Here is a 25,033-nt window from a genome sequence, read left to right on the forward strand (position 1 = left end):
GAGAGAGGGAGATTTTTTTTCCCCACCCATTTACTTTTAAAATTTTTTTATTTATTTCATGGCCTACAGATCCAAGTGATCTACAACAGAAAACAGGAATTTTCATGATTCAGTACACGCCATCAGTCATTAAGGATCCAAGTCTTTTTTTTTCCCCTGTCTGTTAAAAGCACCGTTAATTAATATGAAAGGAAACCATATTTGCCTGATGATGCTGCCTAGTTTGTAATTCTCTCAGTTAATAACATCTAAATGGTAATCTGTGGTGTTGTTCCAGTGATAATTGTTTTCTCATTCAACAGAAGGAAGTGGTTTCTTACTGGAAATTAAACGTTACCGTACTAAAAGCCAAAACCCAGTATTCCACCGATTACAGTAAGTACAGCTTTCCCTTCATGTATTTTGAAATCAAACTTCGATGCTTCACAGTTACTTTTGGAGTGGAGAGTTGATCACTTTCCAACATGACAGTAATCCTGTTTCTTCCTCCCTTCCCCGAATGTTAGTTTCAGAGCCAGACTATTACGTCACTCTTTGTCTTCCCACCGCAACTGCAAGTGCATTCAGCACAAGCACAGTGCACAATAACATCAATCCCGAATGGAATGAAACATTCACTTTCAGGGTCCCCTCCCATCTGAAAGTAAGTTCACCGAAAATCAACAGACATGGGATGAAAGGAGTGGTATTTATTATGAAATCTTATTCTCCAGGCTGATGTTTTGTGTTACATTTTTTTAAAGGCTGCGTATAAAATACAAGCTTGGCACGTACAAAAAAAAAAAAAAGATTCAAAGACTGCAGACTGAAAAATAAAATTGTCCAATGTTTTTGCAGAATGTTTTAGAGATCAAGCTGTATGATGAGGACCTTCTTTCACAAGATGACCTCATTTCAACCATTCTTTTTGACCTCAGCACTCTCACACTTGGAAAGAAAGACACAATGACATTCGTCTTAAATCTGGAGGTAAAAGCAAACAAGAGCAGCACGCTTTTTGGGTATCTCACTCTCAGGCTTGTCTCGGTCTCGCGGTTTATTCTCAAGACCAGTCAAGACCCAACCTGCTCAGAAAGCATTGTTTCATCCATGCATTGTAGGATTTGGGATTTGGTCATGACTGTGACAGGACAGTTTTGTGAAAATCATTAAAAGATACTTGAAATTCTTAATGTGGTGTTGGATTCTATATCTTGGCTACAACACCGGTTTACATGATTAGAGTTGTTCAACTGTCACTGTTGCATATCTGTGTCATGCTACTTGTTTTGACCAGTTGTGACCTGTTCTTAAAAAACACCATTACTGAATACTGTACCTTTTGGGGGTGGAACAATGTTGAGTGGTTAGCATGTCCGCCTCACAGTACAGAGGTGCAGGATTCGATTCCGGCTCCGGCCTTCCTGTGTGGAGTTTGCATGTTCTCCCGGTGCCTGCGTGGGTTTTCCTCCCACATTTCAAAAACATTTTGAAATGTGGGAGGAAACCGGAGTACCCAGAAAATTCCCACGCAGGCATCGGGAGAACATGCACCTCACACAGAAAGGCCGGAGTCGGAATCGAACCTTGCTGTAAGGCGGACGTGCTACCTAGTCGACCACCATGCCGCCGTGAGCCACACAAAAGAGAGTCAAGAGAAATTGCGTCTAACAACATGTATAATATTTAGATATTATTTTAGAATTTAGAAATACAGTCAAACCTCGGTTTTCGACCATAATCCGTTCCAGAAGGCTGTTCAAAAACCGATTTGTTCAAAAACCGAAAACCACGCTCTTTTAAAAAAAAAAGTTTATTGAACACGTCTGCTCACAAAGGAAAGCGACACGAGGAAGCGTCACTTCCTCGTCTACCCGAGGAAGCGTCACTTCCTCGTGTCAGGAAGGCGAGAGGAGTCAAGTGGTGCATTCAAGTGCGCTCAGTTTGATCGACAACCGATTTTCGGGCGTAATCCAAGGCATAAAAAACTCGAAATTTTTGGTCAAAAACCGATTTGGTCGAGAACAGAGACGTTCTAAAACCAAGGTTTGACTGCACTCTTATTGACTGAAAAATGTCTGTAATACATTTGCATATTTATTTATAGACACTGGACCACATCTTAATGCAATTTGAGATGCTCCACAGGTAATAAAGTTGACACACATTGCAATTTGAAGGAACAACACTGGCTCAAGTGAGAGTTATACTATGTGTGTCAGAAAGGTTATCAGGACTGGTGTCACAAAAGATATCATGGCTGTCTGGCAGAATCCTCGCTTCTCCAAAACCACTACTTTATAGGTAATCGAAAAATCACCATCTTAGTTGAGTTTACTCAACACAGCATTGTTAAAGTTGGTGTTAGAGTTCAGTTTATAGTGCTATAATATTCTGTTGTACGCCAACACAACACCTACCCTTAATCATGTTCAACCATTAATTAAATTTGATAAAGAAAAAATTGGTCATTTATTACGCAATTATATCGACCAGTTTAGGGCGTACCCTGTCTTTCTCCCAAATTCAGATGAGCTCAAGCACACCCACCTCCCTAATGAATAAAGGCAGTACAGCGAATGGATGGTTGACAAAATGTTACAGACAACTGTTGCAGTTCAAAATGAAACATAAAACGACTGGAGAGTACAATAGGCAGAAATTAATCAGCAAACAAACTTTCCTTAGTAGCTGACGGAAGAATTACAGCTATCCTTTTTTAAAAAAACAGTCCTACTTAAATGAAATGTATAAAACCTATTTTCACAAAATTTTGTTCCCCCGCAAAATCCAGACTTTTAGTTGAAGTGTCATAATGCCATGAGGTACCCAAGGAAAGAGGTTAGAGGTGGTATATATAGATAGAGGTGGCATATATAGATACTTCTCTCTTTTCAACACTTAAGATGGGTTAACAATAATAACAACAATAATAATAATAATATGAGACCATGTGGGTCCGACCATTCGTACCAATTTGTGAGAAAATATAACATGGACTACAGGTGGACATAGAAGGTTTCCACCAGACAGTGACTCTGTTTTAAATTCAAACTACAAGTCCAAAAATATAAGTTCTCCCCTTTGAAGTAATTTTACCAGCGTTTTCTCTCACAAGGAATGTTCCGGGATCCTCCACAGCTCCGTCATCACAGCCATCTTGATGTTGTCTACATCCTCAAAACGTCTGAAGGGAGTACACCTGTTATCACGTAGAAGTCACGAAGAGTTGTCCAACCACAACTGTCTCTGCTCACCGACTGAATGAAGCAATTGCCGCAGCATCATTTTGTTGACATTCTGGTTTATTGGCCCATGTTGAAGCAAAAAACGTAGTTTGGGTTTCAGATATCCTACAGATTTTGTGACACCGGTCCCAGAATTTTTCTGACACATCTTGCAGATGACAGTAACTATCTCCTTTTTTCTTTTTTTTTTTTTCTTTTTAGTGATGAACCCTCTTGTGAATATCTCAGTAATGGAATCCTCCTGGTAAGATACATTACAAGCACCACATGCACTGAAAACAGTCCACTAAGGGCCCCTATTTTCGTTACCAGTGCAAGTCTCATAAGCAGCGCAAAAGGTGGCAAGAGCACACACCGTGCTTCACATTGCAGAAACAGAAATAGACTCCCTGGGGTCAGTGCATGATAATTGGCAGAAAAACTGCAAGATCTCTCCTTGTGGATGACGTAGTCGGTTGCGCAAGTGAGGTGGGCAGTTGGAAACCGCCTGGCACCTACAACTAACCCATAACTGTGCCGCACGGTCAAGGCGGCACCATTAACATAATAATGAACATGAACTGTTCCCTGAATTTATTTCTACAATCATTTGGAAGGATTGTCCCATGTTGTTGTCTATGAATAACATAGATGACAAATAGATGAGTCTCAATCAAATACACCAAAATCGAGTTCCACCCCCTGCACCATGAGCGAGACGTGCTTTCAACTAATCTAAAATTTTGTCAACCGTATGTCACCACATTATGAGATATGCTCGGAGGGAGCAGCAGCTGCATCACCTGGGCTGCCAAGCGAGGCATAGCTTGTCTACCAAACCCACAACCACGCAAAACGAAACTTGCCCCAGCATGATGATGGATATGCGCCTATTTTTACGCCAAGCACAGTTTTTTTTCCCCGAATTATCAGTTGAGTCAGAGTCTCGGCGGCTCTCTGTACTGGGTTGCCCAGTGAGCCGCATCGCGGTCCGAAAAATGCTCAACTGGACCTGCTACAAAACCAATATGGAGATGCGTCCGTTTTTACGCCGAGTGCATGGGTGCCTGCCAACCAAAATAGGGCTCTTTGTGTCTAAGTGCAACATGTTTAAGTACCTATAGTACTAGAGTTGCTAGTGATCATGATCATGACATTTACGCATTCAATAATCCTTATGGTATGTCTAATGTGTATTTCCTTTAGGCTGCACCATTCTCTGTTTTGGACATCAATATCGACAAACTACTAAACAAATCTGGTATTGTATGTTATGAGAACGGAATATAAACATGTATTTATTTATTTTTTCAGTACTATTTGTTGTTCTACTTCTTCCTTTCATAACTTTGCTGCTGTGAATTGGGAATTTCTCCATTGCGAGACTAATAAAGGTTTTATCTTATCTTATCTTATGACGTTGTTATATTGTAGTTAAGACTTGGGTGGCGGCACAGTGGACGACTGGTTAGCACAGCTGTCAAGGTTAATTTTTCACTCTAAATTGTCTTTGGTGTGATTGTGAGTGTGAGTTGTTGTTTGTCTACATGTGCCCTGTGATTGGCTGGCAACCAGTTCAGGGTGCCCCCCGCCTACTCTTCAAAGACAGCATGCCCCCGACCCTCGTTTGGTGGTTTGGATAATGGATGGATGGATATTTAAGACTCATGATCATATTGAATTGATCAAATTTCAAATTTGTATTGAGGCCTTACAGATATTAAAATTTGTTTTTTATATACAATGGTGAGGACTGTTATTTTTAGTCACAATCTGTATACTGCTGGATGATAGAATTGTTTGTGAAATATCAAACTATTGCAAGCAATGCAGAGATTTAATGAGTCAATATTTTGTTTTCCATAGATTTTCGGGGTAAAGTGATGAAACTTCGGGGCGCCTGTCCTGAAAGTCAGGCTTTACTGGCAAAGGAAAGCACCAAGCTACGTTTCTTCATCAACAGAGACTTGGAGACTGAAATTGGCATTTCAGTGAGTTGCTGTCAATAACATTTCCTTGCCTCTGTGGGTCTGGTTTGTTTTTGTGCAACTTTCTCTTGATGAGTAGGTTTTATCCAAAACATAATCCTGTTTAATTTTGACAAGAAAAGCTGTCAAATGTATTATTTGATATTTTTTATTACACTTAACAAGTGTGCAGTCTTAACTAAAAAGTGTTGTGGTTCTATTTGGTTGTAGACCGCCAAAGTAAAGTGATCGAATTAAGTTCCATTGTACCTTTTTGTCTTAAAGTCCTCTGCTGATGATATCAAATTGAGTTCTACAAGGCTTCAGCCACTACCACCTGAACACAGAAGCAAAGTTTCTCTTGTCATTGATCAGGTAATATTAGGCCAGTTTTTGTTTATTTATTGTTTCCCTTTATTTAGCTTGCAGTTTGCCAGGCGTGTCTTTTGCTAAGAATATTTTTTTTTTACATTTATATCTTAAAAAAGAGCTTCCTTTAGTCCCGCTTACATCGCAAAGCTTTTATTTTATTTGTTTCACTTATGTGGACTTCTGCAGTACAAACATAACATTCAACTACCACTTAACTTTTTTTTTTTTTTTTAACAAAAAGGAAGCATAACATGAATTGCGCAATTAACATATATATTTGGTTAGAGAAAAGCGAAAGAATTTGCATCCAGACAGCAGTGGTCTAAACCGCTTCTTTTCTAAAATTCTTCTTTTCCAACCATCGCCATTAGCTCAATGAATCAACTACAAACCAAAGCCATGTCTACACGAAGCCAGGCTTTTTAAAAAATATATATTTCCACCACTTCCTGAAAAAAAATCCAGCCACAATGCCTCATTTGTTCCAAAAAATAAAAAATATGCGCAAATCTCCACTTTGGCCCGGGTTTTCAGAAAATTTCGTTTTTGATCAAAATAAATCTCTGATAATTGATAATAATCAATTGATTGATAATTTTAATATTCCCGTTCTGAGTTATAAAGTGATGTGTTTTTCTTTGTCACAGGACACAGTGGATTTGAATGTTGAGACCCATGAATGGTAAACATAGTCCTTTTCGCTGTCATGCTTAACCCTTTCATGCACCCTGTAACCTGATAACGTGATAAGCTGGCCACTGTCGTAACCGCTGTCCCTCAAAGGGTTAAAATCGAAACTTCATTTGTGTTATATCTGTTTTGACAATAAGGACATTCTTCTGTGTGCTGTACCATACAAATTCAAATGTTGACTTCTGCTCCTTGAAAATCTGCAGCATCGACAACGACGTTGCAATTCGGCTTGATTTTGACATTCCACAACAAGAGAAAGAATATTTGAAGAAGAGAAAGCTCATTGTTGGGCAGAAAATGCAAAAGCTCTTTGGCCTGGACTTGCCACCATCACCAGATCAGGTGCGAAACAACTACATTTTGATTCTGTAGCAGATGTGAGCAAACCTTTAGACTTACAGGCCACAATGGTTCTAAAATTTAAAAGATGGGCTGAGCCGAAAACATTTGCATAGGGGGTTTGGGCCGGATATATTAAAGCGTTGTGTGGAGTGTGCAAACCTTATAGCACAGTAACCACACACAAATAAATGGACCACCCGATTTACTAACAGCGTCCATTGAGAACTGCGCCTTGCAAATGTGCAAAATAGCTCTCATCCAGGTAGTACGGTTGTATCAATGAAGATGGAAGATGCGGCGTTTACACACTATTTGGCACGATCCTGGGAGGAGAACATGTGTATGGAAGAAAACTGCACATATACAATGATCTATCAAAACTGGATATTGCATGTGTTTTTAATCGGTTTCAGTTGAAGGTGCAAAGTTAAAGAAATATTGATTGAAAAAAAACATGAACAACAAAATACACCATCTCAAACATTTCAGCACTGCTCATTTTCTGTTTCACTGCTGTGCGTAAATGCGGCCTCAACTAAAAGAGCATTTTCTAAACTTTCGATATGATTTTTTTTTCCATAACACAGCAGAAAAACTCACCAATTTTCGTGGGAACAGTTTAGTGGGCCAGTCTTTTTTCAGTGCATCAAAGTTTGGAGTAAGTTTTGTTGTGTCAATTCAATTCTCAGGATGGATCTGAGGTGTTGGTCAGTTAACTTGGATCTGTGACGGGCTTTGTTGTTCATGACAGTGAATGTATTCTCACATATGTAAGTCAAGCCATACAACACAATCTTTTTTTGTTCCATCCTCCTTAAAATAGCTGACTTGGCTGAGTGAAGCTTATAAGTCTCATTTTTACAGTAGGGTTCAAATGGCAATGGGTTCATTCATTCATTCATTCATCTTCCGAGCCGCTTGATCCTCACTAGGGTCGCGGGGGGTGCTGGAGCCCATCCCAGCTGTCTTCGGGCAGTAGGCGGGAGACACCCTGAATCGGTTGCCAGCCAAACGCAGGGCACACAGAGACGAACAACCATCCACGCTCACATTCACACCTAGGGACAATCCAGAGTGTTCAATCAGCCTACCATGCATGTTTTTGGAATGTGGGAGGAAACCGGAGTACCCGGAGAAAACCCACGCAGGACCGGGGAGAACATGCAAACTCCACACAGGGAGGCCAGAGCTGGAATTGAACCCGGTACCTCTGCACTGTGAAGTCGACGTGCTAACCACTGGACTACCGGGCCGCCCGCATTGGGTTCAATGAAAGTAAATTAAAAGTAAGAATTTTGATAGAAGTGAAAGCGGATGTGAAAGAAGGATAAAAATGGACGTGAAAGAAGTAGCAGCGAATGAGCCTGTTCACCACTAGGGGTGATGTCACCTCACAGCAAATACCGTATTGGCCCGAATATAAGACGGTGTTTTTTGCATTGAAATAAGACTGAAAAAGTGGGGGTCGTCTTATAATCGGGGTCTAGACATTATACCCATTCACGACGCTAGATGGCTCCAGATATCATTGAAGCGAATGCTGAACTTGACTCCCCAGCCCAAAGTGAGCCCCTGCCATGAAGAATAAAAATGAAAATAGCGGTAGCACGAAGAAGAAAAATAAAAAATAGCGATAAGAATGAAAAGAGACGAAAATAATAGAAGAGATAACAGAAAATGGAGAAATGTAATGGCAATCTGGAGAAAAGTGGGTCGAAGATCGGCCAGGTTAACCAGCAGCTGAGGAGAAGTTATGATGTAATTTACATTTCAAAAACCAGAAGCCATTCATTTACGAATGAGATTGCACTTTAGATTTGAATGAGGCAAAATAACATTCTTTTTCTCTCAATGTATTGTTATAATCATTTGTTTCAGATGCACTGTCATTATTTTCTGTATAAAAAATAATTTGGTGTTCAAAAAGTATTTTATCAAACTTGAGTCTTGAAAAAGAGGGGGTCGTCTTATAATCAGGGCCGTCTTATATTCGGGCGAATACGGTCAACAAATTTTAATGGCACGGTTCGTTTTGACGTCACGGGTTCATATCCGAGTTCTGGCCTTCCTGTGTCGAGTTTTCATGTTCTCTCCGTGCCTGTGTGGGTTTTTTCCAGGTATTCCGGTTTCCTCACACATTCCAAAGACATGCATGGAACACTCAATCATAACCCTAGGTGGGACTGTTGTGTGGTGATAATCAGGGATGGGTATTCCGTGCCTGGGACATAACGGTCCATCCGTCCATCCCAGATAGGCTCCCATTTTGGGGACAGAGTACGGTGGACAAGAAGTTTTTTGAAAAGGACTGACTAAGTAAGGACAGAAATGAGTTTTCGTCCGTCCCTTCCTAACCTTGTCAAGTACCTGCAGATGCCCATTCCATTAACGACTGACAAAAATCCCCCAATACACACTCTTTCAGACCGAATGTGAAATATAACGACGCTCCATTTGTCTCGTGTGTGTTCACCGTGTTTGTTTTCGGGAGGGACGGACTTCACTTTGCTTCAAGCGGACAAGAGGAGGAGCATTCGTCCAAAAAAGTTTACACATCGCCAGTCAGTCTGGTGACCGATGGTGGTTGTGTTGGCAGTTAAATCATTCTTTAAAGACTGATGGCGCCTTCCCAGTTAGGCTGAAGGCCATCCAAACTCAGCAGGTCGGACCTGCCCCAAAAGGAGGACCAAATATCTATTAGAAGTCCATGCTTGTTACAAAAGCTAGCCAGCCACTGGTTAAGCAAAACTTTCGCAGACAAGGGGCGAGAGACAATTATTCATTGCCTGTTCCTTAAAATGAGAAAAGCCAGGGATTTTTTTGTTGGTGTTTTTGCTTTGCAACAATCACATCTTGCCGAGCCACAGTCTACTGGTCATCTTAACCAGCAGAAAAAGCCTCCCTGTTTTCTTTCTGGTGGGCTGCTACATCAACCCTGCCAAATATGGCTAAGCTTGCAGCGGTGCACCACAGTCCTTGTGCGCTGCCCCACAAACTTTTTACAAAGAGCATGTGTTCGTGTAAAAACGCCTTCAGACTCCAAGGGGATTACTTCGAACGTGAAAACTTGTAGTTTGGGTTTGAAGTTTTATGACGCTAGTCCTGGAACTTTTCTGACAGTTAGCAGTGAGCCTGTCCCATTAGCAGCCATACATGTCCATACCATATAAGTGCCTTCATCACGTTTGAGATATCACATGGTATTCTTTGATCAAGTGATAGAGAAATCTATGAGCAAAATTGTATCATGTTTAAAGTTTCATTTAATTTGGGCACGTCTAAACGTTTGAGTGCGTCCAGCTCCCCCAAATGCCTGTGCGCAAAGGCGCTGGCCGTCTGGGCGGAGGGCTTTTGAAGTCCACTATTATCACATCAACGCAAGGGGGCGAACAGAGGGAAGAAGGCTAGACTCGGTCACAAAGTGGGAATGAACAATTTGGGAACAAAGCGTTGTTGAACTACAAAGGATGATTTGAGAACACCTGTCGCGCCCAGGCAACATTTGTCGTCTGCAAAGTCTGCAACTTGTTGATTCAGTGTAGACCAGACAGAAAGGCGTCAACGTACCGGTGGTTCAAAGCTTCAACCAAGGTAACCAATCACTACGGAGGGGCCGGACCGGGGGCGCGGTATGCAAATATCGGTGGCAGTGTTTTTATTGTATTTTGCATATGTAACAATAAAAGTTCAAACTGGCGGACAGAGAACTCTGAGCGTGATTATCGGGGCAACAACCGTCGTTTGCCCTCAAAGATACCTCCCCCCGATATTGAAGACAATTTTCCCTGTGTGCCGAGTAATTTCTTTCACTTTGTCCGAGAAAAACTCCGACAGTCATTTTGAAAATTATTTGCTTACTGCTTACTTTCAATGAAGTCATTGAAAAGGAGTAATATACTTTTATTCATTCATTTTCCGAGCCACTTTATCCTCGCTAGGGTCGCGGGGTAAAATACTTTTACTTACCACAATATTGATCCAGAGCACAACTCAATATGTAGCTGTCATAACAAGTTGTTGTCTTCATTTCACTCATCTTTGGATTTTTTTTTTTTTGTTTTTGTTTTTGTTTTTTTTAGGTGCCAACTATAGCCTTGGTGGGTTCAGGGGGAGGATCAAGAGCAATGACAGGCCTACTTGGTAGTTTGAAGAGCCTGAAGGAAATGCAATTCCTGGATGTGGTTTCTTATATCACTGGAGTATCTGGATCAACCTGGTGAGTTTATTGTTTTTGTGATGAAAAAGATTAATTGAATTTATGTTGTGGTTTAATAATGTATATTCAAAGGGGTTTTTGTTGTTGTTGTTGTTTTTTTTTTTTTTTAATAAGGCATTATGGTTCGAATCTGATGACAGTGTCACATTGGCGTTAACTGGGAAACATGCATGCCATTAATTTCGGCCTTTTAATGGTATTCGTTTTGTTATTGTGAACAGGGCTATGACTGCCTTGTCCCAAGAAGCAAATTGGTCACAGAACAGCATGGACAGTACCATCGCTGACCTAAGGAAAGAGCTATGTAAGAGTGTCCTGAGTATTTTCTCCGCAGAGAAAAGAGAATATTATAGGGAAGAACTAAAAGAAAAAATGAATCAAGGGCACATTGTGTCACTTACGGATATGGCTGGCCTGATTTATGAGCAAATTGCTTTTGGGAAGGTCAGTAAGTAGCTCCACACTTAGTCATATTTTTTTCCACACTATTTTTCTTTCAAAAGGACAATCATAATATGTGTTGACACTTGCAGAAAATTACCAGTACCCTCTCTGAGCAGCGGAAGACAATAAATGAAGGCCAAAACCCTTTGCCCATATACACCGCGGTCAATATGAAGGAGAAGGGAGGCTTTGATTCAGAAGCTGGTAAATATCAGTCGGTGTCGCATTAGTGTGACACTGTTCAGGTATTGTGCATATCCTTTTCTTTTTGTTCAAGCTGAGTGAAAAAGTGACATATTGGCAGCATGAGTGCAGTTCACACGAAGAACATTTATGTTTTGTTACTCTATATTATCAATGACCAGAGTGGTGCGAGTTCACCCCCTATGAAGTTGGCTTTCAAAAGTATGGGACTTTTGTGCGAGCTGAAGACTTTGGCAGTCAGTTCTTCCTTGGTCATCTCATCAAAAAACTCCCAGAAGTGCGCATCCCTTACCTGATTGGTAAGACATTCACATATATGCACATATGTAATTTTGTTTTTGCTATTTTAATGTTAATACTCATATGGTAATCGAGAAGCGATTAAAAGTCCACATTTTTTCTTTTCAATTAGGAATATGGAGCAGTTGCTTTTCAGTCAACCTGACTCAGTTATTCATGCTCGCCACTGGTTCGGATGCTGAGTCTGACTCCCGGCTTGGGCCACATATCAAAAGCATAGGTAAAGCTACTAGTAAGCAATGTAGTTTGAGAATATATAATAAGAATATGTTCATTTGATTTGGTTTTTAATTTATCAATCTATCCATCCATTCATTTGATATATGGGTTGTCATCATTACGGCTGTGAGTGTTTTTTTTGGCATTGAACCGCTCGTCCCACATTTTTATGTTTTATCACACAGAATACGCAAAATTTTGCCATAGTTACACCTGCTGGAACTGCAGTGTACTGCTTCATTTCTTTTTGTGTGCACAGGTCATTGTCAACATTCAAATAATTGAGACCGAAGACAAATATTGTATGAATGCTATACAGACAGTCGGGAACTGAAAAAGGACTCTCAAATAATGTTCAATTATAGAGGATGAGCGGATCAGAAAATGGATGGATGAATGGCTCGATAGGAAGAGGCGGCCCGGTGGTTGACTGGTTAGCGCGTCGGCCTTACACTCCTGTGTGGAGTTTGCGTGTTCTCCCCTAGCTTGCGTGGCTTTTCTCCGGGTACTCCGGTTTCCTCTCACATTCCAAAAACATGCATGGCAGATTAACAGAACACTCTAAATTGTCCCAAAGTGTGAGTGTGAGCGTGGATGGTTGTTCGTCTCTGTGTGACCTGTGATTGGCTGGCAACCAGTTGTCCCCCGCCTACTGCCTACAGCTGGGATATGCTCCAGCATGCCCTGCGACCCTTGTGAGGATAAAGCTGTTCAGAAAATGGATGAATGGATAGATTGGAACACTTCAGGGTGATTACATCAACGTCTTGAGCATAAAAAGCCAACACAACCACATGCAGTAATATATTGTGGAAGAAATTTGATCCAGGTATGCAACACAAGTAAGAACTTGGACTTCTGGCAATCGTGTATCACCGGAGGCAATTAACCACGAAATAACCTCCTACATCCACTGTGGTTTTTGTTGACTTCATCATTCATCCCAGAGTCTTGCTCCATTTACTCTGACAGCTCAAATTGAATACAAACTTTAACCAATATTAATTACTGTGGGTACACTTGGAAGTTGATGATTTAATATTAATGCCCCGTGGTATAGTGAAGTGTTTCTGTTTTCCTCCTTTTGACAGATGCTGATGATGAGCCTTCAACTCTTGATACAAAGCTCATAGAGGCATTCACAGATGTCTCCGGAATCATCAACGACTTCTTGAGGAATCGTCCAATTCGTTCTAAAGTACACAATTTCATGAATGGTCTCCTTCTGCACTCAAACTACAATGCAAATAGCAACTTCAAAGCCTGGAAAGGTATGCGCTCAATGTTTTCAAGATACAATGCTCATCGTTGCGGAATGGAAAATCTTTTCTTTGAGAAAAGAGTTTGCTTCTGGTTGTTTCTGTTTTGGGGGCAAGCAAAAAGATAAAACAAAAACAACGACAACAATTATTTTTTGTTTTTTGTAAGTATGAATTCATTTTGAATTTGATGGCTGCAACACGGTCCAAAATTGCAGTGAGAGGGCCATGTTTACCACTGCCTTATATGATCTTTTAACAGCACACAATAAGTGTGTGAGAAGTGACAACACTGATTGTTGCAGCTTTGTCGGCGAAATTCTTATCCATTCTTGCTTGATGTACAACCGAAGTTGCTCAACAGTCCGGGATCTCCGCTGTTAAATGTTGCACTTTATAATGCGTCACACATTTTTAATGGACGAAAGGTATATATTGCTTGCAGACAAGTCTAGTGCTCACATTCTTTTACTATGAAGCTAAACTGTTGTGACATGCAGAATGTGGCTTGTCTTGCTGAATTATTAGTTATTTGAATGGAGCATATGGTGCTTCAAAACCTGCACGTTCCTTTCAACAATAATGGTGCCCTCACATATGAGCAAATTTGCCAAGCCATGGGCACTCACACCCGCCCCCAAACCCCTACCATCACAAATGCTGCCTTTTGAGCGGTGCGCTGAAAACAACCCATTTGATCCTTTTCCTCTTTGGCCCAAAGGTCCTTGATTTCCAAAAAAGTGTGGACTCATCAGACCACAGCATATTTTTACGCTTTACGTCCCCCCATTTCCGATGAGCAATATCAGCAGCACTTGTGGGTGTTGATGTATGGCTTGCGCTTTACATGAAAGAGTATCACCTCGCATTTGTAGGTACAGTGAAACTCCTCTAGAACGAAACCTTGTATCACCTCGCATTTGTAGGTATAGCGATGACCTGAGTTAACCAAAAGTGGTTTTCTCGAGTGTTTCTGAGCGAGTGTGGCAATATCCTTTACACAATGATGCCTGTTATAAATGCAATGTTGCCTGAGGTATTCTCGGACTCTTTTGATGCTATTATGGACGGTAAATGATGGAATCCCAAAATGCTTTGCAATTGTACATTGAGAAACATTGTGATTTAACTAATGGAGTTGACCAAGCGGTGAACCTCACCCCAGCCTTGTTTGTGAACAACTGAGCCTTTCTTCGGGAATGTTCCTTTTGTAATCAATCATGAGACTCACCCGTTTCCAAAGAACTTGTTCACCTGTGGAATGTTTTGAACACGTTTCCCCCACCCCCTCACCCCAGCAATCCTCAACTTTCCTCGTCTTTTGTTGCTCCTGTGCCAGCTTTTTTGGCATGTGTTTCAGGCATCAAATTCTAAATGAATTATTTGCAAAAAAAAAACGATGAAAAAAAAATACAAACACAATCCCAGTGAAGTTGCGACATTGTGTTTACATGAATAAAACAGAATATAATGATTTGCAATTCATGTTCAACCTATATTTAATTGAATACATTACGAAGACAACATATCTATTGTTCAAACTGATAAAGCTTTTTTGATTTAGCAAATAATCATAAATTAATTTTATGGCTGCAACATGTTCCGAAAAGGCTGCGACAGGTGGCAAAAAAGACTGAGACAGTTTAGGAATGCTCATCAAATAGCTGCTTAGAACATCCCACAGGTGAACAGGCTCACAGGGAATCGGTGGGTGCCATGAAACTTCCCTGAATTGCTCAGTCATTCACAAGAAAAGATGGGTCGAGGTTCACCTCTTTGTGAACAAATGCGTAAAAAAAATAGTCTAACACTTTGAGGGCAATGTTCTTCAATGTACAATTGGAAGACATTCTGGGATTTCATGATATCATCAAAACGTTCAGAGAATCTGGAGAAATCACTGCATGCAAGGCTGATAACCAACATTGAATGTCCGTGATCTTGGATCCCTCAGGCAGCACTAGAGCGAAAATCGACATGAATGTGTCAAGGATATCACCATATGGACTTGAGAACACTTCAGAAAATAATGTCAAAAATACAGTTTGGCATGACATCCGTAAGTGCAACTTAAGACTGTACTATGCAAAGCAAAAGACATTTCTCAAAGATACCCAGAAACACCGCTGGCTTCTCTGGGCCCAAGCTAATCGAAGATGGACTGATGCAAAGTGGAAAAGCGTTTTGTGGTCTGATGAGTCCACATTTCAAATTGTTTTTTGAAATCCTCCGGGCCAAAGAGGAAAAGAACGATCCGGACTGTTTTGGACACAAAGTTCAAAAGCCAGCATCTGTGATGCTCCATCTAGTGAATGCATAGCGTAACCGCAGCCACGATTGCAGCTTCTATTCTATGCGACTTATAATGCAGTGTGCCCTATATATGAAAACAGTTTTAAAATAGGCCATTCAGTGAAGGCGCGCATGACAATCCGAAGCGCCTTATAATGCAGAAAATACAGTGGTCTTGTGTCGTTTGGAAAATCCTGAAGTTGTAGGCAACGCTGATTTTAGAGTCTCAAGTATTTTAAAGCTTCAGTCCCCCAAGTGAGTTTCCTTTCACACAAGCTCACAATTAGTTCATTCATTCATTTTCCGAACCGCTTGATCCTCACTAGGGTCACGGGGGGTGCTGTAGCCTATCCCAGCCGTCTTCGGGCAGTAGGCGGGGGACACCCTGAATCGGTTGCCAGCCAATCACAGGGCACACAGAGACAAACAACCAATCCACGCTCACATTCACACCTAGGGACAATTTAGAGTGTTCAATCAGCCTACCATGTATGCTTTTGGAATGTGGGAGGAAACCGGAGTACCCGGAGAAAACCCACGCAGGCCCGGGGAGAACATGCAAACTCCACATAGGGAGGCCGGAGCTGGAATTGAACCCGGTACCTCTGCACTGTGAAGTCGACGTGCTAACCACTGGACTACCGGGCCGCCCTCTCACAATTAGTAATTTTGTTTATTCGTATTTTGTTTTCAAAGTGCTTTGAACTTGTGTTTATTAATTTGGGTGGGAGGTATTTCTTTTTGGTGGGATCACTTGACGCAAGAAAACAATATTGTGACAGGCTACCTTTGTACCGGTTGAAACCCTATATGTGCGATTCTCTGTTTTCACCAGATCATCAAACTGTCCATTTACTGCAGTACATTAGCATGCGCTCTCACCAAGTTTGTGACATTGCTCTTTATATATTAATATTGACACTTCTTACTTATGTCAGTTTTATGTCTCACACAAAAGATTTGACAATACAATGCCCTCCATACTTATTTGCGCACCTGGTTAAGATGTGTTCTCTAGTAAATTCCGTTTTTCATCGGTGTGGAAAGCTTCTGGCATCTTATTCTAAAAGTCTCAAGGGTGTAATTGCTGTCAAAGGAGAATCAACTATGACATTGAACAAAGGCTGTGATACTTTCAATACAAACATGTGAAATTGTATATTTGTGTTTTATTTTACAGTAAATACTTTTTTTCTTAGTGTCAATAGACTTGACCCATTGTGGAATAATGCGGAAAGTGTAACACTGTGATACTTTGTGGATGCACTGCATACCCCTTTGACCCGTTGGTGTTCATATATTTATTGTTACATATTGACTCTATTTATTCTTTACCCAGAAACACACATCGATGCCTTTCCAAACTCATTGACACCCAGTGATGCCATTCTACAGCTAATTGATTCTGGTCATCACATAAATGTTGGCTGTGTCCCTGTCCTACGTCCAGAGAGAGAAGTGGATATTATCATATCCCTTGACTATTCCTGGAACCCAGACAAAATCTTCAAGGTAAAAGTGAAGCTCTGTTTAGCTGATGTGTTTGAAGGTGACTGCAATGCTCCATTTGTATCATCTTACTCTCATGTTAACAGGAACTCAAGTTGACAGCAGCTTACTGTAAAGACCATGACATCCCCTTCCCCAATGTCGATTTTACCAGTCTGGAAGAAGCACCTCAGAGGGAGGTTTATATCTTTGAAGATGTGGAGAATCCCAAGGCACCGATTGTGATTCACTTTCCACTTGTCAATATTTCATTCAAACACTTCAAACAACCAGGTATATTACGTCGACAAAAGTGAATGATTATTTGCTATATAATCCAGAATTAACTCGTGGTCAAGAATGATCATTGAAACTCATCATCATTAATCGATTCAGAGTCTTGGCAAGAAAAATGGTTTGCAACCCCATTAAAACTGTTGCAGAACACCTGTGCGACCATTCCGACATTAAACATAGGCATGTGCCATCCTGCAAGAGCGACTCTACCTAACCCATTCACTGCCAACCGTTTCCAAAGTAGATTTCTCCATATTGTCAGCCATTTTAGAGCATTTTGACTGATTTTTCAAGGCCCACAGAATATTGTGTTCTGTGACAATATAATAATAATAATAATAATACATTTTATTTGTGGGCGCCTTTCTAAGCACTCAAGGACACCTGACAACAAGCAGTTAAAAACACAAGTACAATGTTAAAAACAACATCAAATAAAATAAAACAAAAAATAGATAATGGATTTATGGTCAGAGTGTTTTCAGGCTGGATTTGAAATGTGTTAATGAGTCTATGTTACGAAGGTCAGCGGGGAGTGTGTTCCAGAGCTGGGCAGCAGAGCAACTGAAGGCTCTGCTCCCCATGGTAACGAGGCGGGCGGGGGGGACAGTGAGGAGGAGAGAGGAGGAAGAACGAAGGTGTGGCAATGTAGATGAGGTCAGATAGGTATGGAGGGGCAAGGTTGTGGATAGCTTTGAAAGTAAGCAGCAGGATTTTATATTGAATGCGGTGTATAATGGGGAGCCAGGTGGAGATGTTGGAGGACAGGTGTAATATGGTTTATGTATGGTGTGCGTGTGATAATGCGAGCGGCTGAATTTTGGACCAGCTGAAGCTTATGGAGGGTTTTTTGAGGGAGACCGAGCAGGAGGGAATTACAGTAATCAAGTCGGGAGGTGACGAGGGTGTGAACGAGTATAGCATTGGAGTGAGGGGTGAGAGAAGAGCGGAGCCAGTGGATGTTTCTAAGATGAAAATATGCAGAACGAGTGATGTGGTTGATATGTGAGGTGAAGGAGAGGGTGCTATCGAGGATGACACCCAGACTCTTGACCTGAGGGGAGGGGGAGATGGAGGAGCTGTCAAAGGGAATGGAGAAATTGTTTATTTTGTTTAGGGTGGATTTGGTGCCAATGAGGAGGAGTTCAGTTTTATTTCTGTTCAGTTTGAGGAAATTTGAGGTGAACCATGATTTGAATTCCTGCAGGCAGTTGGTTAGGGAGAATGGTGTGGTGTTTGGTTTGGTAGAGATGTAGAGCTAGGTATCATCCGCGTAGCAGTGAAGGTGAATGTGATGTTTCCTGAAGATATTACCAAGTGGGAGAAGATAGATTAGAAACATCATGGGGCCAAGGACAGAACCCTGAGGAACAACTGAAGTGAGGGGATAGGGGTGAGATCGAAAACATTTGAGCTGGATAAACTGGGTGCGGTCCGAAAGATAGGAGCGGAACCAGGAGAGAGGGGTGCTGGTTATACCAATGGAGGAGAGTCTGTCGAGGAGGATGGAGTGAGAGATGGTGTCAAAGGCTGCACTGAACAGGAGCCGGAGGAGGATGGCGAGTGAACCGGAGTCAGCAGAGAGAAGGTCATTGGATATTTTGAGGAGAGCAGTTTCAGTTCTATGGAGGGAAAGGAAGCCAGATTGAAATTGTTCGTCGAGGTTATTGGAGGAAAGATGAATGTGAAGTTGACCAGCCACTGTTTTTTCTAGAAGTTTGGAAATGAAGGGGAGGTTTGATATGGGGCGGAAGTTGCTCAGGCACTGAACCTACCAAAAGAAAGACTCTTCTTTCACCCAAAAATACAAAATAAATAAAAAGTTCCTTTCCAGCTTTTTCCATTCCATAGTAATCAGCAGTGGAACATGGGTTTGTTTGACCAGTTACACTGGTTTCTCACCAAAAAGCAGAGAAAACATACTTTTTGAAAAGTAAATGTCATACAGAAGAGCAGCTTGGATGTCAATATTTTATTTTTATTTGTTTGCTTTTGCTGACAAAATATTTATTTATTTAAAAGATATATCATATGTAAGATGAGGCGGTTATATATTTGTTTGGATTGACAGTCATAACAGCCTTCCAAAAAGGAGTCTGACACTCCGAGTTTATACATACATATACGCTACTCACAAAAAGTTAGGGATATTTGGCTTTCAGATGAAATCCATTGTTTGCTAGAAGGAAGCAAAATGATCAAAGAAGGCTTTTGATGCAAATGAATAAAGGTGATATACTGTAATGCAAGTAGGAAAATTACAGTGTGAATACGATCCGCACTAAACAAACAAAAATAAATAAATAAATTAGCTTCTGGTCCGGACCTAACAAGTGGCCCAAAGGACTTCTCTGGTGTGAATGCACTGTGAAAAAATATATCTGTTTTTCATCATAAATCACACGAATGCTCACTGAGCGAGTTCGACTTGTTTTCCCATACACGCTATGTAGTCATATAATATAATAGTGACTAAGGCACTGGGAAAAAAATAAAACTTGCTGAGAATCCAGAAAGGGGGATTTGTGGTCTGTGGGCATCGCCTGCAAAACAATATGGGTTGTATTGCAATTTTGTCTTGTCTGTCAAATTTTCCACAAATTCAGTTTTTCATTGACACTCATTTTTGCCTCCGAACTCGTAGATGTTAATTCATATATTTTGTAGGATTTTTTGTTTGTTTGTTTGTTTGTTTGTTTGTTTGTTTGTTTGTTTGTTTGTTTACGACATACTCATTTTGACTTGACAGGTGTGGAGCGCAAAACTAAGGAGGAAATAAAAGCTGGAGCGGTGGATGTGTCCAGCGGCAACTCTCCATTCACCACCAAAAATCTCACCTACTCAGAGGAAAATTTTGACTCTCTGTTGTATTTGACATCTTATAATGTCGCCAACAACAAGGAAAGCATCATGCAAATATTGCATAAGGTCTTGAAAGCTAAAATGGCATCGGTGAAAGGGATATAAGTCAGACACTCGTGCAAAAATGCTGACGGTTCAATTTTATAAATACTACATGACAAATTACTTTAAATTCAACTCTGTCGAATGAGTGTATTAGGACAGTCCACCTCTAAAATGGAACCTTCTCCATATTCCCACCCCCATCAAGAAACTGGACTGGTAACTAACCAACACAAATTTGGTGCTCCATGATTTTCTTTTACATTAGTTAACACGTTGGCACTGAATGGACTATTTCAGTTGTGCATGTTCAATTGACCACTACTAAAAGCACAAATTAAATCGTGGCCTTCGACTTTTACACAGGACTGCAGTACTGCAGAATTTACTGCAATAAAGATGTGAAAGATCTATTTCATATCAGAGTTAGCCTGACAAGGAAACTTAAAGATGGCGCCTTACAATTGGCAGCCGTCTACAAAAGCTCTTCAAGAGCTCTGCTTTTTTAGTTGTTTTTGTCTTTTGTTTTGTCGTATGGTGTTTTTTGTCCTTGGTGTGGACCTGTTGTGTACTCTTTTCAGCGTTGTGGCCACGACATTCGTCGAAGGAGAAGAATTTGTGCTTGTTGGTTGCACGTCTCGGCAGCACGCATGTACCAGCACTGATTTTGATGGGGGGAATGTTGGCGCTATTTCACTGTTGCCGCCCCGGGGCACTTGTGGGGTTTTTTTTTTTGCGCCTGTAATGGGCAGCATTTTTCACAGCCCCTTTTTGTTCAGCGGAGATGTCGACGCTGTTGGACAGTCTGAGTTAGTGCGGCTCGATGGATGACTGGTGGAGCCGACGATGAGAAGAAAGGAGCGTCAGCGCAGAGCGCAGATGCGTATGTGGAACTGAGAGTCGCCGCTTGGAATTGAAGCTGATCTAAAATTGACAGGAGAAGTAAAGCAATTTCGTTTATCGGCAATGGACGCTACAGCTTCTTGTTTACTTTCAAATTTAGCTTGTAGCCGACGTGTGGGATGTCATGCACGTTTTGAGGATGATGTCGCTGATCTTTGATTCTCTCTTTTTTCATCTATAACTGATTCAAAAACAAGGTGTTTGCAGGAATAGCTGTTATGACTATCTGTGTTTTATGTTATGTTGTATTTTATTTTATGTTAACTTTTCCCGCGACCCTTGTGACGATAAGCGGATCACAAAATGAATGGATGGATTGATGGATGTTAACCGTTCTGTAAAGCGCTTTGTTACAGCTTCAGCTGACGTGAAAGCGCTATACAAATAAAGATGTATTGTAACTCTATACAGAGGTGGGGGGGGGGGGCTTTATATTAGCCAATATATTAGCCAAATGTTTAACAAATTATAATTGTATGACACACTAATGATTATGGTTTTGTATTAGTCAATGTGCCTGCTATACATTAATCAGACAGTAATGGATCACACTTTTATGGGCATCCCTTATATAATCAGTTAACCGTTTCATATCAACAGCATATAGTATAAAGCAGTAATGGAAGCGAGAAACCTTTTTCTTCTCTCTGTGCTTCAGTTTGACCTGTCGACAGACACACCTGCATCCACGTCGTCCTGTGTCTTCACACATCCACATAGTATAGCAATGACAGTAAGATATTAAGATTAAGATTAAGATATCCTTTATTTGTCATCTTCACACATCCACATAGTATAACAATGACAGTAAGATATTAAGATTAAGATATCCTTTATTTGTCCCGCAATGGGGAAATTTACAGTCAGAGTTCAGAAAGGAAACCACTAGGTCGGGAGAGGGAAAAAAAAACACATCACATCACATATCAACACAAGTTGAGAAAAAAAATTTCATACACGAACATGACCTGGCCAAGACTAAATACACGACATGAACAAGGCTAAAACGTGCGCACATGGACACTAGACTTGTGCTGGGAACGAAAATAGGGCCTGATGACACGATACGCCTTCTCCTTTCCTGTGAATGGCATTATTAGTTAGTCACAATGAAATAAGTGCACACTATGTTTTAGGCAAAAAAACAACAACAACATTGAACGTGACAAAGAGGGCCCTGCACCGATGGACTGAATCTTGATAGAGGCATGCAACAATTGGGCGGGGTCTGACGCTTTACATCAGGCTGTTGTTGCTCTGTTCTGGCGTTGGCTACGGCCACAGGAGCTGTGTTTGGGATTTAGAATAAAAGTGAGATAAACGACTATTGTCTGACGTGGGCGGTGCACGCAACAGCTGTCTTGAGGCCAACATCATGAAAAGGGCGGGGCAGCCACACAGGGAGAGGCGGGTTTTAGAATGAATCGTCTTACTACAGAGGTTGGCGACTATGATGAGGTTCATGATTGGTGAGGCACGAAGCAGTGGCAGGGTGTCAGCTGGCAGTTGGGAAATTCGAAAAAATTCTTTAATGCTAACTTGTGAAACCCACCTGTTTCCAACCCGTTCACTTGTTTAATATTCCAAACAGGCATTTTTTGTTTTTTTCGGGGTTTTTTACAATTCTCATCTTTCGCAGTACAGTATTTTGTTACTCCCAGCTTTCATGGAACCTGTCGAAGACATCAAATTCAAAATATGTGAATATCTGGGGAAAAAAAACAAAACAAATAAAATGTATCAGATTGAACAATTACAATACAATACCTTGTCTCTGTCGTGTATAATTAGAATATAGGTTGAAAAGGATTTGCTCATTTTACGCAATGTCTCAACCTTATTGGAATGGGGGTTTGTAAGATATAAAAATATTACAAGTGATATGTACTGTATATCTATTTTTTGAGTACAATCAATGATGAGTCAACTTGACTTGTTTGTCTCTGGTTGTTTGATTCATTGACTTTTGGTTTAGGGCGCATGAATGCGATCAGCAATTCATCGCCGGTGGAAATGCTAACCAAACGGATCTCGTGAACCAAACCAAACTACCATTTGGTCAAGGTCATCTTTATTGTCAAATATGCTTTATGTATGACATGCAGCATAGATGAAATTTCTTCCTCTCAATCCTCAGTGCAAACATGCTGTGCATTAAACACACACAGCGAAGACAAGATAGCAGCTACACTGTATAAAAAGACATAATATGTCATCTGAACAGTATAAACAGTATACGTAGACAATATAAACAACATAAACAATGGCACTTGTGGCTATTGTGGGTAAAGTGAGGTAGTGCATTGTGCAATAAGCAGATGTCGGATGATGAGGGGAGGGTCATTGTCTGTGACAGGAGGCAGGGGTCGGGCAGAGGCAGAGGGCGGCGAGCGCGGGCAGAGCAGGGAGGGAGTTGAGTCTCCTGACCACCTGGTGGAAGAAACTATTTTTAAGCCTGCTGGTTCCGGCACGGAGACTCCGCAATCTCCTTCCCGACAGCAGCAGGCCGAAGAGGCTGTGAGATGGGTGGGTGGGGTCACCTGCGATCCGGATGGCTTGGCAGTTCAGACGGGAGTAGTAAATGTCCACGAGTGGGGGGGAGAGAGACACCAATGATCTTCTCAGCTGCTCTCACGGTGCGCTGCAAAGTCTTTTGGCAGGACACAGTGCAAGCACCATACCACACAGTGATGTAGCTGGACACGATGCTCTCAATGGTGCCTGTATAAAATGTCTGCATGATGGGGGGCGGGGCTCTTGCTCTCCTCAGTGGAAACATGGCTGACGTACACTTGACAGCTACGTTGTCGAGCCACATGTTGGATGGAGGGGGTGGTTAATAAGTTTAAGCACAAAAGACACCCATATTATTTGCATTGTAAAAATTATCAACATTCAGAGAGAGCCCAGTGAAGAACACTTCTACTGAGCTGTCAGCTTCCCAGTGGCAATGGTAAGTTCAGTACGATTTCATTTTGAGACAGGAGTAATACTTGATAATACTTTGAAGCGATAGTTCATGTCAGTGTAATACTGTTTTTGTTTCCTATTTGCATAATCACTGAATTCAAGCAGGATGGAGACCGTTCAGCCTCCCTCTTTTTTTGCCTGTCACGCTTTTCATTCATCCAGGAGATTTTTGTCCTCAGGGATTTCAATCGCACCAAGTGGGTTCATTGAATTGTAGTCCACGTGCGATCGATTGAATGCTGTGAGGATCGACCGAGTTAACAAATACAGCCGGTATTGCTGATCTTAGCATGACAGTGGTTCACCTTTTGGAGTACTGAATATACTTCTACAATCAGTCCACAGATGTGACTCCTTAGAACTACAGTACGTGGAAAGTATATTGTATAACTGAATAGCTGGGTATCGATTCAGATTTGATTCACAATGGCCGGATTCAAATCCATTTACAATTCACGATTCACTCTGTTTGATTTTCGAATCGGTAAAGGATTTCATGCAATATCAATTTTACCTTCAGATGCAAGGCATACGTTGAAGAACCAGCGCTGCAAATAGAAACTTCTAGCTCTAACAACTTGGTGCATTATGAAAAGCATGACTATTGACGTTAAATATTGAACCCAATGCATTTGTGTATGTTTTACTGAACATGACCCGGTGAAAACAATAAATAATACATAGTTTGGAAATCAGTTCTAACCACAGGGCAGGCTGTGACAAAAATTCTGTAAATTCATGACATTCACATTCCCATGACTCTCACAAAGTTTCAGTTCACTGCCGTCTTTGTGTTTTTTTTTTTTTTTTTTTTTAACCAAAACACTTCCAGGACGTCTCCCTACAAGTTTGTTGGCGTTGAATTCAGCCATTACACTGTGTGTGTGTGTGTGTGTGTGTGTGTGTGTGTGTGTGTGTGTGTGTGTGTGTGTGTGTGTGTGTGTGTGTGTGTGTGTG

The 25,033-nt window shown here is 41.1% G+C and overlaps 2 protein-coding genes across 3 annotated transcripts in view; both read left to right on the top strand.

The window, feature by feature from the left end:
* Positions 1–21,391, top strand: part of pla2g4f.1 (phospholipase A2, group IVF, tandem duplicate 1) — a 33,504-nt gene extending 12,113 nt beyond the window's left edge. For both annotated transcript variants that reach the window (XM_019882174.1, XM_019882173.1), the window contains exons 7-25: positions 303–375; positions 507–643; positions 838–969; positions 2,087–2,127; positions 3,429–3,471; positions 4,413–4,467; positions 5,073–5,197; positions 5,459–5,548; positions 6,193–6,227; positions 6,442–6,580; positions 10,660–10,796; positions 11,018–11,240; positions 11,330–11,444; positions 11,606–11,743; positions 11,857–11,964; positions 13,055–13,234; positions 16,854–17,026; positions 17,110–17,296; positions 20,049–21,391. In XM_019882174.1, coding sequence (XP_019737733.1) covers positions 303–375; positions 507–643; positions 838–969; positions 2,087–2,127; positions 3,429–3,471; positions 4,413–4,467; positions 5,073–5,197; positions 5,459–5,548; positions 6,193–6,227; positions 6,442–6,580; positions 10,660–10,796; positions 11,018–11,240; positions 11,330–11,444; positions 11,606–11,743; positions 11,857–11,964; positions 13,055–13,234; positions 16,854–17,026; positions 17,110–17,296; positions 20,049–20,266 — 2,349 coding nt within the window. In that variant the 3' untranslated portion in view covers positions 20,267–21,391. The remainder of the gene's footprint in view (positions 1–302; positions 376–506; positions 644–837; positions 970–2,086; positions 2,128–3,428; positions 3,472–4,412; positions 4,468–5,072; positions 5,198–5,458; positions 5,549–6,192; positions 6,228–6,441; positions 6,581–10,659; positions 10,797–11,017; positions 11,241–11,329; positions 11,445–11,605; positions 11,744–11,856; positions 11,965–13,054; positions 13,235–16,853; positions 17,027–17,109; positions 17,297–20,048) is intronic.
* A 2,486-nt stretch (positions 21,392–23,877) lies between these two features.
* The window catches only part of LOC109523190 (cytosolic phospholipase A2 zeta-like), a 23,990-nt gene continuing 22,834 nt past the window's right edge, over positions 23,878–25,033 (top strand). The window contains exon 1 of the mRNA XM_019882176.1: positions 23,878–24,059. Coding sequence (XP_019737735.1) covers positions 24,057–24,059 — 3 coding nt within the window. The 5' untranslated portion in view covers positions 23,878–24,056. The remainder of the gene's footprint in view (positions 24,060–25,033) is intronic.

Source organism: Hippocampus comes, unplaced genomic scaffold (genome assembly GCF_001891065.2).
Source record: "Hippocampus comes isolate QL1 unplaced genomic scaffold, H_comes_QL1_v1.1 scaffold36, whole genome shotgun sequence".
NCBI classification, from domain to species: domain Eukaryota; kingdom Metazoa; phylum Chordata; class Actinopteri; order Syngnathiformes; family Syngnathidae; genus Hippocampus; species Hippocampus comes.